This window comes from Calonectris borealis, chromosome 2 (genome assembly GCF_964195595.1).
Source record: "Calonectris borealis chromosome 2, bCalBor7.hap1.2, whole genome shotgun sequence".
Lineage (NCBI taxonomy): Eukaryota > Metazoa > Chordata > Aves > Procellariiformes > Procellariidae > Calonectris > Calonectris borealis.
In genome coordinates, this window is record NC_134313.1 from 67684832 (window position 1) to 67700832 (window position 16001).

At 39.6% G+C, this 16001-nt stretch overlaps 1 protein-coding gene across 4 annotated transcripts in view; it reads left to right on the forward strand.

Annotated features, from left to right (window-relative positions):
- The window catches only part of CARMIL1 (capping protein regulator and myosin 1 linker 1), a 198133-nt gene that overhangs the window by 143416 nt on the left and 38716 nt on the right, over positions 1-16001 (forward strand). For all 4 annotated transcript variants that reach the window (XM_075142229.1, XM_075142227.1, XM_075142228.1 and 1 more), the window contains 3 exons: positions 3331-3506; positions 5567-5654; positions 8603-8752. In XM_075142229.1, coding sequence (XP_074998330.1) covers positions 3331-3506; positions 5567-5654; positions 8603-8752 — 414 coding nt within the window. The remainder of the gene's footprint in view (positions 1-3330; positions 3507-5566; positions 5655-8602; positions 8753-16001) is intronic.

The window sequence follows — 16001 nt, forward strand, 5'->3', positions numbered from 1 at the left end:
CATAGGCAAGACAAATGGTGCTTAAGCAAGAAAAGATTGTTTTGTAAGGACAGGAGTGCTAGAACTATTCCTCCTAAATTCCATCCTAGTGCAACAGGTTTGTTGGCTCCATCACCTGTTCCACTTTTTCTTTAGATATCATCATCCTCCAGTCCTTTTACTCACTGTATCTTTGTCCTGAATGTTAAGAGTCATTATGGGCTGTCCTGTGGGCAGGACTTCATTCTCTGATTTCTGCACGCCTGCTGACTGGCACTTGTGGCCTTGTGACTGAAATGTTTGCCCCTCCACAGTGAATATTGGCAGCTGTGAGTTTCCATCACTGAAAGTTTTTGGGGTGGAAGTAGGGGGCGGGAAAAGGTTTCTGTAGATATGATAATAGTCATGTGAAATCAACAGTTGCGATCCACCTCTGAAGAAATTAGGTTCAGTTGTGCACTTAAAGAAGAGACCCAAACTCTATTTAACTTTTAAATTGCACATTTTCTGAGCATTTTGAGTAAAAATTAATTTTGAAATTTTCAAGTAAGGTCTTTAGTCTTTCTTCCTACTTCCCACTGACACCTTCACGCAGCATTTCTTCACATGATCTATTTTGAAAGACCATGCTTAGACTGCAATTTTAATTCAACATAGCAAGCCTTTTATGATTGTGATCCATCGGTAACTCTTGGGAGGCTGAGTGTGATTTTTCAAGGTAGACTACACAGTTGCACCAGTGAGTAAATGCTATGGGAAAAAATGGATGTGTCAGAAATTCTCATTAGTAGTTTACCTGGCTCAGTTGTCTCTACCATTGAAGTTCTTCATCTTCCATATGGATATGGCCACAGGGGCTTGAAAGGCTCTTCATTGGTGTTACAGCTCCAGGATCTGTTTGGGGATTGAAGGAGAGAGTGCAGGAGGAGTCCTTAAAGTGCAGAGAGCTTGGGAACCCAGAAACAAGCTCCATATTAGCTATAACGGCAGTTGTCCCATATACCTGTAAATCAAATGTTGTAAAGGTCAGACTTCCCTGTATGCTGTGGCTGCTTCATGCTGCTGTGTTGTCCTCGTGAATCTACACTGAAAAATCAGTCAGTTAAGAGCTACAGACTGAAAGATGCTGCTTTGAATCATTAAAATTATTATGCGGTAATGGCGGTTTTGTTTCTTACTCAGTGTCTACATATGAAAATTGCCAGTTATGGTAGGGCTAAGCAAAGAGAAAAAAGCTCTGATAAGATGGAGTTCAGCCTGAGGTCACTTACAGGTGGAGTGAGATTGAGAACAAAAAGGAAATCGGCCTAGTTTTCAAGGGGTGCAGTTCATTATTTTTGTACAATTTAGAAGCACCTAGGTTAGAGCTAGGCTTACGTACTATACCATTCCAATGAAACCATGATTTTGTTTCTTTTTTTATTTGTAAGTACCTTTTTCTGTTTGGTTATCAACCTTCAGTCTTACTGGAGACAACTTGGCCCATTTCAGTAAACTGGGCTCTGTCCTGTTACTCTCTTCTTTCGACCTTCCTTCAGATTTTAAAAAAACTGCTCAAAAGCTGCATGTGACATAGCATATGTTGAAAAATCTGATGTCTTCTAATAGTTGCTGCCTGTCCCACTTGTTTAGAGGATTCAAAGTTGGGGGAAACGGGTCTTGCACATACACTGAAGCGTGAACCAAGGACAGTGCCTTTATTCTCCCTGCCCCTTTGGAAGCACCATAGCCTGAGGAGACCCCACGGTCACTGGAGTGCAGCAGTCTGACAGCTTCAGCGTGCAGAGGGACCAGCTACTGGAGATAACCATCCTCTTACTGATCTTTCTAAGTAGCGCTTCATGCTGGGAATGGACATAGAGAGTTTGTTTTCAAATCTCGTGCTGATGAGCCTTGATCTCTTGCAATCTCTGAAACAAGTTATTTGATGGGAAATTAATTGATGGTTGAACAGCTTTCTGAAGATAAGAAAAATAGATTTCCTGAGTTGCTGGGACAAAGAACAATTTCCAGTCTTGTCAGAAAATACTGCTTTGTGTGTACAAATAAGTCTGTTTTATTGTACATAGGGTACATATCAGCATGTAGATAAAACAGTATGAATTTAAAATGTAGTTTTCCAGATGACTAGTTGATTGTTTTATACCTATAAGTATAAACCTGTTTATACCTATATAAAAACCTGTTTATACCTATATACCTTAGGTAGGACACGAAAATTGAAAGCAATTAGAGGGAAGATGTTTCAGTGATATAGGGCACTAGGAGTGTTTCTATGTGTCATCGTGATCCCTATGTGTGTACGTTAGAGCTTTCCTGCACTTTTCGTGACACAAGTTCATACATGGATGATTATGTGAGGGACTGTGAGCCCTCACCTGCGCCTGTAGTGAGGGCTGTTTAGCCTTCTGGTCAGAGCTGGGCTTTGGAAAAGAAACCAGTAGGTGGATAAAACAGGATTTAAACCAGAATTACCTTTTCTCACAGGCACAGATAGGAGATAAATCTAATGCAATTGAAACGGGCTTCATAACATAACTTCATAGCATTGAGGTATATCTGAAAGATTTTTCTAAGAGAAAATCTAAGAGGGAAGGAGTTGACTTTATACCATCAGCAGAGGAGACCTTATTTTAAGAAAAAGAAAGTTGAGGGAGTTGGGGGGTTATACATGGAGCGTGTATGGTTTTCTTCTGTCCTGGTTCAGGGGTTTGATCACTCATTAAAAAGGAATAAAAATTGTTGACTGCACCTAAGGTTCGTTGTGGACTTCCATGTATGTAAATGAGATCCATATAGTAAAGGCTTGTATGCCCACTGCAAATCATACTTGTAGCTACTTCTTAATATTTGGCTAGTATATTCCAGCCCTGTACAGCATGCCAAGTTCTCATGAGTCTCTTTTCTTCATATACTGCCTCTTACAAGTTGGCAGTCGAGCATTGATGAAAATTGATGATTCAGGGCACAGTTTAGAGCAAAGGCAGCTGCAGCAGAACATCCACTGCTTCTGCAGCATGCAGAGGCAGCAGTGGTGGGAGCACAAGGGAAGCTTATTTCTTGTTCTGACAGTTAAACACACAGACATGTAAATGTTTCACATTTGAAAAGGCAAACAAGTACAGCTGTGGGTCATTTTCAAAACAAGTATGTTGTTCCTCCTTAGCTTTATTTTGTAAAATGCCTTTTATATTGCAGCTAGATTGCAAAACGGATTGGAAATTAGGAAGAAAAATTGTGAAAATTACAAGTCTAAAAGTGCCATAGTGCTATGCACCAGAATAATGCTGTGATCTTCCAGCTAATGAAAATCTCAATATCTGATGTTAGCTTTTGCTTGCTGTGCTGCAGACGCTCCTTGAGTCTATGGTGGATGCAGCAGAAAACCTTTGCCCAAATGTAATGAAGAAAGCTCGCATCCGTGAAGATCTGATTGAGGCTAGCACTGAGAAGATTTCCATCCCACGCACTTTTGTGAAAAATGTCCTCTTGGAGCAATCTGGAATTGATATCCTCAATAAAATTAGGTACTTTAAAAGGCTAATCTAACAAAATTGGTTATAGAATTTGGATTTTGGGTTGCATGTATGTATGTTTGCGTAGTAGAAGATTTTTGGAATGCTTTTGTGACTCACAAGAAACTATATTAAGGCATGCAAAGAGCAGGAAATTGTTCTACAGGTCTGGTGAACTTCGTTCAGGAGATTCAAATATTTGGAATCTCCAGGGATGTTAACTTGATCATTAATGCATGTGCTTCTGTTTTATTTAGTAAGAGTTTTGGTTTATGGTACACAAATAACATTTTCATGACTGATATGTTTTTTTAAACCTATTTATATTCTCAGGTAACACTGAATTACTGTAATAGAAGGAAATTGCACTTATTTGCTTTGAGAGTTAACAGTGCTTTCTCTGTTGCTGCATTTGGTCTTGTCTTGTAGCTGTAGCAATCACTTTAAAACTTTTTGTTTGTGCACAGCAGACAGACATACTTAAAAAATGGAAACTTGGATATTCAAACCACAAACCTGGAGCAGAAATAGTTACCCTAAACAACTCTTAGTTCGCTCTTTAAAAAAAGGGGGGAAAAAAAGAGCCTTTTACCTGACCTTTTACTGCATCTTTTTTTTCATATTAAATATATACTAGAGAATATATTTATGCAGTATAATGCGGTTGACCTGTACTTAAACCTTTGCAGTTGCCGTCATTTGGCGAAGGAATCCTTTCTGCTTGATGGAAAAGCATGTCATTTTGCATTGTGATGATAATATATTTGCAGAAGAAGAAAACAGTAAGACTTAGAAATTAGTTTTGCAGAGTGCAGCAAGATTGGCAGGAAAAGGTGTTAAAGACTTTAGCTATGCCTTCAGAGTGTTTAAAATGCTTCAGGGAAGTGAGTTTTCTGCACTTGAGTCCTCTAGTCCTGTCAAACAAATCTTGACCCTGAGACAATAATAGTGCCCCTTCCCCATTCCACATGTAGAAGCTGCAACTGTCAGTGGGGTGAGGGTGCCACACTGTCACCCTTCCTGCCTTATGTTACTTGAAATTAATATGTAGGTAACTGAGGGAAATCCCTTCACTCTCGTTCTCTTCCCACCGTGGCTTGGCCACCATTCTAGGTCCCTGTGAATTGCATTGCTTTTCCAAGGAGTTTCTTACCTCTTTCCCCAGGCTTTCTGCAGCAGTAGTGCTAGCCCCAGATAGACGTAGCTTTGTTAATCCAGTGCAACTCAGTCCACACATAAAAACTTTAAAACGAAATCATGCTACTTGCTGGCAAGCGTCAGTTGAAGCAGTTGGCCTTGAAACCGTAGAGGCAGGAGAGATGGAGCTTTGGGCTGCAGCTCAGGCGTACGTGCTTGTCAGCTGCAAATCAGCTGCCCTCCACAGACTGAGCCTTTTGTACTGTGGCCAAAGACGGGACGCCGAGGGAGCCATTCAAGGTACACATTTCCTTGATAGGAAGTTACCAGTGAAACCTCATTTCAGTGTACGGGGTGTGTTGGTGTTCAATGTACGTCTGTGTAATGGCAATGGCTGACATGAAGTTCTTGAGACAGAAAGCGGTTACCTAGAGCAAAAAGAGGAAGCAAAGTTGTGATGGCAAAGACTGGAGAACCAGCATTGTACAGTTGTTCTTCAACTGGCAGACAAACACAAAAAGGAGTTGAGGAAATGAGTGGATTGTAGTTGTTCAGTGTAGCAGTGTTAAACAGGCAGCACTGTCCTAATCCCATTCATCTGAGATTCGTGTTTCTCTGACTTCAGTGGCAGAGTGTTTCTTACTGAGTTTCACATGTGGTTTTTATTCGGCTCTCTTACCCAGTTGTTTTCATTTCAGCTGTTAGAAAAATGTTAGAAGCAGGTTAAATATGGTACAGAGGCTCTTGTGTTTATTGTGTGATTCATGAGTTTATTTCTGAAACCTGCAGTCATGTATCCTGACACCCTGTAATGTTTTACTACAAATAAAGTGACAGCACCATGGATAATCATTGCACTGTTGAACGTGTAATAAAGACAAAATTCTCCTGCGTGAATTAAAAATTTCTCTGTCTCATTTTTAATCCTCACACAGTGAAGTAAAGCTGACAGTGGCTTCTTTTCTGTCTGACCGAGTTGTAGATGAAATCCTGGATGCACTTTCCCATTGCCATCACAAACTGGTGAGTATTTGCATGGTTGATATCTGAATATGTGGGGTATCTTAACAATGCCATTTACATTCATAACTTGTTCAGTTTCTCCTTAGCACAGCTCTATTTGGAAATCGGTCTTATTTTCATTGGGATCACTGACATATTTTGAAATAATGATCATGGGACTTTTGCCTCTTTGCTTTAAGGAAGATACAACCTTAGAAGAGGCTGCATTATATATTTGTCCTATTATCTTTTGCACTATTGTCAGATCTAAAACTAAAAATGCCATCAGGATGCAACATTGAGTCATTAGTTAAGAAGAGTGCCAGTACTTGTCCTGGTGAGATAATAAGGGTCGGTTGCTCGTGAAATGAGAGGTAAAATTTCATTCTTTAGAGGAGGGACTGCTGAGACCTTGTTCCCTGAATGAGTACATCTTGAGGCTACCTCAGAAATGTAGGTATCAAGTTTGAAGAGAAAGGAGTAGAAACGTAGGTAAGTGTTTCAAATAACACTGTCATTTGAAGGTGCTGACCTGTCAGGAGGCACAGTTATTTATTATAAACGTACTTGCTTCATTAGGAGTAGAAGAAATAAACAACTGTGTATCCACAGAAAAACATTTTTATTTCTAATGCAATGGGCCTCTGTAAGGAGAATCCAGTACTGTTTTTTTAAAGAAGCTAGTGGGTGGTCATTCTCCTGATTGAAATTGCTCTTCATTTCTAATTGAAATTTCTCTGGCTTCAGCTTGCAGTCATGAATTTTTTCAGATGCTTTTCCCCACAAGATAAGGGAACCATATATATTTCTCTTTATTTCCTCTCTGCAAAAGTTCTCATACATAGAAAACAAACCACTCTTTCCTGCCTCCCCTTTTTTTTCTTTTTTTTTTTTCTTTTTTTTTTTTAAATAAATTAAAAGACTGGGTTATTTGAGGGTGCGTCTTCATGTTACAGAGCAGCATTGTGTAAAGATACAACCTCTGGTCTCAGGAGCTATGCAGCAGCATCAGCCTGCTGTGTGAGTGGCCACATTAATTAGCTCCAGTTGGTCCTGGAGCAGGCTCAGCTGGCATATGCGGTGGGCTGTCTCTGTCCAGTGGTATTGCACAACTTGGACTTACCCCGACAGTTGCACAGTAAGTCATTTTCTCCAGTCTTTGAGTCACTTCAGTCACAATCCTCTGCACTTTCTCCAGCTGTTTTAAAAGCCTCTTTTAAAATTATGGTCCTCAGAGCCAGACAGACTATCCTAGTGTTTTAACCAACACCATATATAGGAGTGAAATTGTTTTTCTCCTGATATTCTTTACTCCTCGTATTTACATGGCCAAGGAGATAAGAATTCATTCCTTTTGTCAGAGTTTCAGTGGTAGCTCATTTTCAGGACTGGGTTTGCTAGATCTCACTCCCAGTAATGGCTTCTGGACGCTTGACACTTGCTGCCTTTCAGGATTGTGTCCATAGCTAATTGTCAGTGCTCTTAGTTCCTAAGGAATGATTTTCTGTACATTTGATTTGAGTTGATTTACTTTGTGATCCATTTTGGCATGCGTTAGTAACATGTCCCTTTCACTGTTTAACTCTCCTATGTTTCTGTTAGCTGCAGATTATTCCAGATAGTATAGCACTGATGAAAACATTGAAGAGTACGGATCTCAAAAATGCTGGTAGAGGAACTCCTGTCTAATTTGTCAGTGTTAATCTTCAACTGACAGCTGCAATCTGAGAACTGGCAGCTAGTTCTTAATACAGCAAAGATTAAATGCACCGATATAGTTCTGTGCCAGCTCCCTAAATTGGAGTGTCACATACTGCTAATTGAGCCACCTACAAATGTCTGTGTACGTTGCATTGACACAGTAGCATTTGAGGCAAATTTGAAAATAAACCTTGTTTGACAAGACCTGAGTTTGCCTAATATGATGATGATTAGCATTAATTATTATTCTAGCCATTTTAGTGTGATTAAAGATAAATCCATAATAGCTTTCCAGTTGTCTTTCCTGAGTAGACACTAGACTAAGTGAGCTGTAATTGAATCAGGTCATCTGTTTACCCTTTTTGATGGTTAACAAAACTACAATCCACTGGTTGTCTGGAGATGTTAAGCAGTGGACTACATCTCTCCCTAGCTGCCTCTTTGAGGGCTTCTGTGACTAACTGATTTGGGCCAGCTGATCTTCAAATACTTGCTTTTAATAGATGTTATTTAATATTCTCTTTAGTTACCAAGAGAACTAGAAAATATTTCATCATTTTCCTAACAACATGAACCCACTCCATTCCAAGTACCATCCAGGGTGGTTTATATAACATTCTCTGCGTTCTTAGTAACAGTTTTTGCTATGCAGGTCTAAAAATGGATTTTATTATTGTTAAGAGTTTTTCCTCTCTGATATTTAAAAAAAATGTATCTTATTCCATAGATCTATCAATGATGAATTTTTTTCTTTTTATGGTAACCTCTACCTATTTCTTCAGTGATACAGAACTGAGGTATTTTAACAAAGCTGTCCTGTTTTTTGAATAGTGGGCGGTAACATTTTGGCCATCTAATAATTATGAAAATTGTATTAGCTGAAATGGTACATGTCTTTGTGTTATTTAATTTTAAAAAAACAGTCCAGGACAAAGCTGCTCTTCCATCCCTTTTTTTTCTTCATAATAAAGACAGAAGAAATGCTGAGGAAGCCCCATAATACTATTGTAAGTCAAAAGTAAGATGGCTTTTTATCTGACCTTTTTCCTTTTCTTTTTTCCTGTTAGACTTTCTCCCTTCCTTCTTAGAATGTGTGATGGAAGGGGTTGGAGAAAACAAAACAAAACAAACCCAGTGGGAATATTTGCTTTTGTGATTGGTCTTCTAGGATCTGTGATCACTTAAGTTCTGTAAGCTTTCTGGTTGGGTTTGGTTTGCCTTTTTTAACAGTTTGATTGATGTGTTCCTGTCTTTATCCTTGCCTCCAGGCTGACCATTTGACCAGACGTGGCAAACCACTTCCACAGCAAGAATCACTGGAAATTGAGTTAGCTGAAGAAAAACCAACTAAACGCTCTATCATCACGGTTGAGGAGTTGACAGAGATAGAACGTTTGGAGGATCTGGACACTTGTATGGTAAGACACATTCCTCAGCCCATGTGGTTAAGCATGCAAATAACTGGAAGGAAAATGTTTTTCAAAATGTCATTTGGCAATTTCATGGTATCAGGAAACCAAAGTTAGGAATTGGCTTCCAGAAAAAATAAATGTACTGGTGAACATTTTGTCTGAGTTGCATATTGCTGTTCAGCAAAGGAAAAGCTTTTCCCTTTTCTTCACTTCTCCTTTCCTGGTACCTATTCAAGGGCCTTTCCCTTGCATACATTGGTACAATCAAGCTAGTACAATAAACGTCTCTTCCACTGGCCGAAGTTTCACAGAGGTTCAGTTGCGGTAATAAATTGGACCATGCTATCCTTTGACAACATGCTTCCTGCCTTTGTCTTCATTCTACTTGACATGGATTCCTCTGAGCCATGACAAAAAATGCTTCTGCCTGAAAGTTATATTAGTGACCATGAACAGAAGTTGACTTTTTTTAAATTGGTTTTTGGATGTACGGAAGAAGTCTTAAAACCTTGAGACTGGGCTGCAAGCGATTCTAGAGGCCAAGCTTTTCAAACGTAATTGAGTTAGGGTGTGAGATTCAGTAAAAATGCTGAACATAAATCACTGAAGTGCCTTATAAAATCCCGTGTGTGACTTTTATTATAAAGATGGCTCCGTGCCGTATCATGATTCTTTACGAGATGTAAATCCACAGAATTACAAATAAATGGGTTGCTAACTGTTTTCAAGCTCAAATCCCCCTCCACCAAGCTCGGTCTGTTGAGGAACTCTACTGTGGAAAGGAACTTCAGGGAGCGCTTCTCTATTACAACTTCGTCAGTCTTCATGGTCACTGCTGCAAGGGATGGGCTTTCTCCTCTGCCCCCCTACCTGGCTCCTTGGCCAAGTGCAGAAGCTAAACTGGCACAAAAATTGATTGCATCTTTTTGTAGAAGAAGTTTTATTGATTCAGCTCCCTGAATAGACTTACTGCAGAGGCAGACAAGTACAGCTCAAGAGAAGGAGCAGCAGGGTTGCTGCTTTCTGCAGCAGCTATCTGTTGGTCTCGCTTAGCTATAAAACAAAAGCACACCTTCATTGGAAATATCAGCTTAAAATAGTTCTCTCTCCCTTCCAAATCTCCTTTTTCACCAAGATTTGATTTGATGCAGTATTTGTCTGAATGTCACAAATCCCTGTGAGGCATGTGGTGTTGATGGCATCATCTGGTTCATAACTGGTACTATCAAGGTCCAGAAGATTTCTGTAGCCAACATTCAGTAATCATATGATTAAATCTCCCTAAATCCTATGGGAGAGAGACATCCCAGTAAAATACGTGGCATCTGAACCCTATAGCTGTAAGTTAGCTTTTGCATGCTGGCTTCATATGTAGAAAAATAAGCTAAGCGCTCATTTTGACACCCCACCCTCCCCCTTTAAATTTATTCTTGCAGCCTGTTAAGAATAATAATACTGGAAATTTAAAAAATAGCTCCTGTCTTTATCTCATATCACCATGGTTATATGAAAGGATCATATCGCTATGCTGTTATCTTTCACTTTGGTCATATTAAAATAATGGAAATGTGATGATGCTTACACTCTTTAAAAGATGCATTAAATGCTAACTGTACTTAGCTTCAGAAGTGTTTATATCTCTCTTCATTCTCTTCATCCACCCTCATCTTGCACAGAGATTCAAATACCTTTGTGACCCAGATTCTCATCAATATCTAATTTCTGAAGAGAATGGAGCATCAAATAAACACGAGGCAGTAATCTTAGTGTTAAAGAATACATTTATTAAAAACTGTAATCCATTTTTAAGAGCTGCTTTTTGCATCGTGGGTGCAAGTGATATTAGCTGCTGTTGTAAAAATATATAGATAAATAGATAGCCCCAAGAGGCTGCGTAATACAGGGATTTTTACTGAGCTAGTGTTCTCACTGAGTTTTTTGCAACTAAAAGCATCTTAAGGATGGATTTCTTGCATCTTCTGGGTGGAGTTAGTAACTTCAAAGATGTATTTTAGCTATGGGAAAGTCCTACAGATTTCAGATATTGTCTTGGAAAAATTAACCTGATTTGTGGCAGCTTTTAAGTGTCATACAGATATTTACATGGAAATGAGGAACCTTCTGAAAGGGGCATCAGTGAATGCTTTGTGAGCTGGTCGGTGCAGGAAACAGATATGTTGCTGAAAGATTTTACTAGAAAGAGAAGCATACGGTTTTATGAACTATAATTATGAACCTAATTTCCTTTGATTATTTTTAATCTGAAATGAGAAATAGCTATTTAGGTCCCACTTTCAAAATGGCATTAGTGCAGAACACTGCCTTGTTTGGCCATTGGAAAGCATTGCAAAGTGTGATGATAAAACAGATCTTAGCCTTCTCAGTAGATGATGCACCTGGCTGTGTATTCTGCAAACCTCAAACCTGAAACCTTGAATTACAGCTTGGTGTTGTGCATGTTTGGGAGCCTAATCTCCTATTGCCAAAAGAATATGGAACGTGGGATGAGGCTGATCATGTTGCTGGGACGCCAGGAAAAACTATCCTATTCTAAGCCCTGTCTATCAGTTTGCTCCAGCTAGTTGTCAAGATGTCTGAGGAAGAAGAGATTTTGGTCTTATAGGAGAGGCACTGAGCTTCAACCACCGTTTTGGGGGAGCTGGTTTCTTTTTCCATTTGCAAAACTGGATTCATTTTGCAAACCCATTATCTTCAGCAAGTCTGTTCTCTTCATGCTTCTTTTCTTCAGCAAGCCTGTTGAGGATCAGTATTCTGGCTCAGGCAACGTATACAACAGCGTGTTGTTATTCACCAGCCTCCCTTGAAGCTGTATTTGAACAATTTGGGGAAAAACTGGATCCAGGCTCAGTTTTGACTCTAGGTTACAGGTAGATTATATAGCACTGAAGATGGGTGAATGACTATGAGTGAAGTAGATGTATTTGTAATGAAAGCTTATGAGCTTATGAGCTATTTGTTCTTATATGTGGATTGAAAGTAGAAGACAGGAAGGTTTGTTTATAAAACATGGACTGGCAGCATAGTGATCGGAAACCTCCAGTGCTAGTGACAGAAGGAACAAACAGGCACTGGTGTGTTTCACAGCCTGCCCACCTATTCTCAAGCAGGGTGCAGAGTGGCTGTGGCTGGGAGTATTTCCCTGCCAGAGTAGAAATTTGCCATCCATCCACTTTGATATGTATAAACCACACAGACAAGACAGAATGAAATATCACAAGTGGGCCCGTGAAATGCACCACTGAAAAATAGACTTTTAAATGTTATTTCTAGTATTTTTTGTTGTGGGAATTGGGATTTACTAAATACCAAACTGTGCAGTTAAGGCTTATTAGCTTCAACTTAGGATATGATTCTCATCCAGCCTTTAACAGTGGCCTGAGAGCCCATAATATGAAAGATCTGTCAGTTATACTAGAATTTGCTAGTCTGTTAAATGAGTTCTGAAGAACGCTGGGAATGATTGAGTGGTCCAGCGCAGGATGCGATACCTGGAACATTATGGACCCGAGACTTTCTGATCTCCCTGAACTGCAGTACAGTAAATTGATGCTTTCCTAATCCACAGCTATCTTAGTTGTCTGCGTTTAATTAGAGCTGCGTTGATGGTAATAAGTCTCATTAGATAAAAGTTGCGTGCAAGTAAGATGGAAAGAAAAATCTTTATGCAGAAAATTACTTACTCTTCCCAGATTAAAGGAAAAACCATGGCCTGCTTTTCAGAGCTTAGACTCAATCACGAATTAACTTGATAAAATAGTACAGTTTCTCTAAAATTTTTCTGTGCGTATATGACGAGAGTGACAATTTTAAACTAATGCATGCATTTTAAAACTAACTTTAAATAAAGCACCCTTTTTTACTGAGATTTGAATATCATGTATCTTGGTATGTGTAATTGTGTAGGTAGATACTAACTGATTTAATTTTGCATAATGCTTCTAGTTGTACTTTATCTTTATTCTTTCATAGCCATTAGTTCTTTGCAGAAAAAAGAGATATTAATTAATGCTCAATTCCCCACCAAAAAGTAATGGAGCATCTTTGTTAGATTGTGTTTAACAGTTATATTCTAAAGCTGCTTTTTTTTTAGCTATTTGAATGTTAGTTTGGCTTCCAGAATACTAAAAGGACATCACCAGAGTTGAGCCACTATTTAAAGAAAAGTTTTGAGAGAAATAGCTTTTTTACTAGCAATCCATATACTCATCATCTTTAAAATATCCATTTCAGCAATATAATTTTATTACTATAGGTAGTAACAACCATACAGCCAGGATAAGTATTGGTTTTAGAGCAAAGCAGAGGTTATTTGTGTTATGAAGAGGTATGGTAGGAAATTGTTTGAAACACGTAAAGGAATTGTAGGTTGTAATACACAGGTCTGCTTATAAATCTTCTTTAAAGCATTTCAGCGTAAGATGGAAATGCTTGGACGGTAAATTATGTGTTTGCAAAAAAGCTTGTAGCTAATAGAAAAGGACTGCCTGTGATTAATATTGAATCTTAGCCATTTCTCATCTATTTCTAATTTTAACCATAGAGATGGTTCTATGACTTTAATGGAGGAAAGTTTAAAAAAAAAATAATCCCATCAGTAATATATTAATGTTTTAGCCTTTACTGAACAATAGATTTCATCTATGCAGTAGAGAAGAAAATTTGCAGAAGTAGCAGAACGCTTGTGGATTGGTGGTGTATGTTTTTTCCTGGGAATGTACTAACTAGCCATTGTCAAAGATTTAGCAGATTAGTCCAGTATCCAGGTGAAGACTTATGAACCTGTGGGTTCTGAAAGATAAGGAGTGTATGGACCTCAGTGTTTTCAGAGAAAAGGGAGAAATTGCACTCACCACACCAGAATTAAGTTATTTTTTAAAAAAAGAAAACTCACAAAGCACCACCTGAAAGCTTTTCTCTCCCCAGCCCCTCATCCGAAACAAATTAGAATTAAAACAACAGAAACCCCTTCAGTTGCTTTCACTGGAGGAAGGAGAAAACCATGGTACAGACTCATGTACATGTGCACTGGTACTGTAGAAAGAAAAATTCAAGTAGAGATTCATTGGTATGCCCTGACGTACTACCACATCTGATTCTTGTTACTCTCTATTTACGTGCAGCAGAATTGTCTCAGGCGTAGATAGTCAGCTTTTTGGATGAAAGACTGAACACCTACTGCAATAAAACCCCAGTTCCTGTTGGACTCCGTATGTTCTCCTGCGCTATAAATAAAGCTCTGGCTCTGCGACTGGCTTAATCCAACAGAAATCATTGTTCGTGCTGAAAAGAGCATTTCCACTTTCCCCTGTACACAGCTCACTCTTTCTTGCCCACACCCTCACACTTACACTGGTGTTCACACAGCCTCACTACAAACTGGGTGTGGAAATTGATTCAGCTGAAAATTAAGCTTTTTACGGAGGATTTCTTTCCCAGGTTAGTTTACAGACTGACTAGTCCTGTGGTTGAGTTCACAAAACAAATCCTGAGCGGCAGGAACAAGCAGGGAGGGATGAGGGCAAAGGAGCAGCCTGGATGAATGCCGGATTAAATCGATTGTGACACTTGAGTTTCTCTCTTGTATGCATTAGCAGAAATGGGCCTTTGATGTGTAGTAAATACAGCACTCTGTGGGAAGCTAGGAATTAGCATCATGGTATGCAAGAGTATTCTTGGCTTCTGAAAAGGCTCCATCACAGGCATGCGAGCAAATCTACTTCAGTGGGAGTCCAGTAGCATTTCTGACTCACCGCGAACTAGCACATTTATGAAAACATCACCAGGAGGGGCACAGCACAGTGCCAGCGTGCTCCCTAAGCCCTTCCCTACTCGTACAGTGCTATGGCTGAGGAAGTAAGAGACAAAGGGAACCAGTGTGATAATTTTGCAGAACCTGTGAATATCTTCTTTATTTGCAAGTTGTGTGTTTATATGTTAGCCTCACAATTAGCATTACGATTACATTAATTTTAATTGTGAATACTTGTTACCTATCTTCTCCTGGTGTCGTGGTTTAACCCCAGCCAGCAATTAAGCCCCACACAGCCGCTCAATCACTCCCCCTGGTGGGATGGGGGAGAGAATTGGAAGGCTAAAAGTGAGAAAACTCATGGGTTGAGATAAAGACAGTTTAATAGGGAAAGCACAAGCCACACACAAGCAAAGCAAAACAAGGAATTCATTCACTGCTTCCCATCGGCAGGCAGGTGTTCAGCCATCGCCAGGAAAGCAGGGCTGCATCATGCGTAACAGTTACTTGGGAAGACAAACGCCATCACTCCGAACGTCCCCCCTTCCTTCTTCTTCCCCCAGCTTTATATACTGAGCATGATGTCGTATGGTATGGAATACCCCTTTGGTCAGCTGGGGTCAGCTGTCCCGGCTGTGTCCCCTCCCAACTTCTTGTGCACCCCCAGCCTCCTCGCTGGTGGGGTGGGGTGAGAAGCAGAAAAGGCCTTGACTCTGCTCAGCAGTAACTGAAACATCCCTGTGTTATCAACACTGTTGTCAGCACAAATCCAAAACATAGCCCCATACTGGCTACTATGAAGAAAATTAACTCTACCCCAGCCAAAACCAGCACACCTGGGTTCCTTTTAGCAGCATCCTCGCTGCCCTTAGAGGTCCTTATCCATGTTTATTCAATGCCTGTTATATGTGTAGACTACAGACTACAGTCTCTTTCAGGCTCATGAGGGGTTACATGTTCCCAGCTGAAACACTTTAAAAGAAACCTGGCTTTCAGTGTCTTTTTCTTGGTCTCTGAGTGGAAGGAGGTGGTGGATAATTGATATATATTGGTAGTATTTTTCTTAAACCAACTGAGATTTCTTAGTCAGAGTTCAAAGCTGTTTCTCATAATCTAGGGTACATTATTGGCACAATATGAAGTAAATTAAGAATGTGATAAACTGCTTCTAGTAACAGCACTGCATGCCTGGTTAAGAAAAAAAATAGTGTAAAATTGGAGACTGTTTTCTGCTTAGGTTAAAAAGAGAATTGTGAAGTGCAGCTGCTGGGTATTCTGTTTGCATGGTGGCACTTCTGTATCAGGAGCTTGTCTTCCCATAATACTGATGCTTTGTTTTGCCTTAGTAGACCCAGGTTTGTATTGGGATTGGAGGGGAAGGTGGGTAGTTAACGTCCTTTGTGGCAGCAGTTGTCCTACTGATAATGAGTTTCCATCATTTTATTTCACGTGTTATGAAAAAGCCACTTTGAAAGGAGAGTTCAG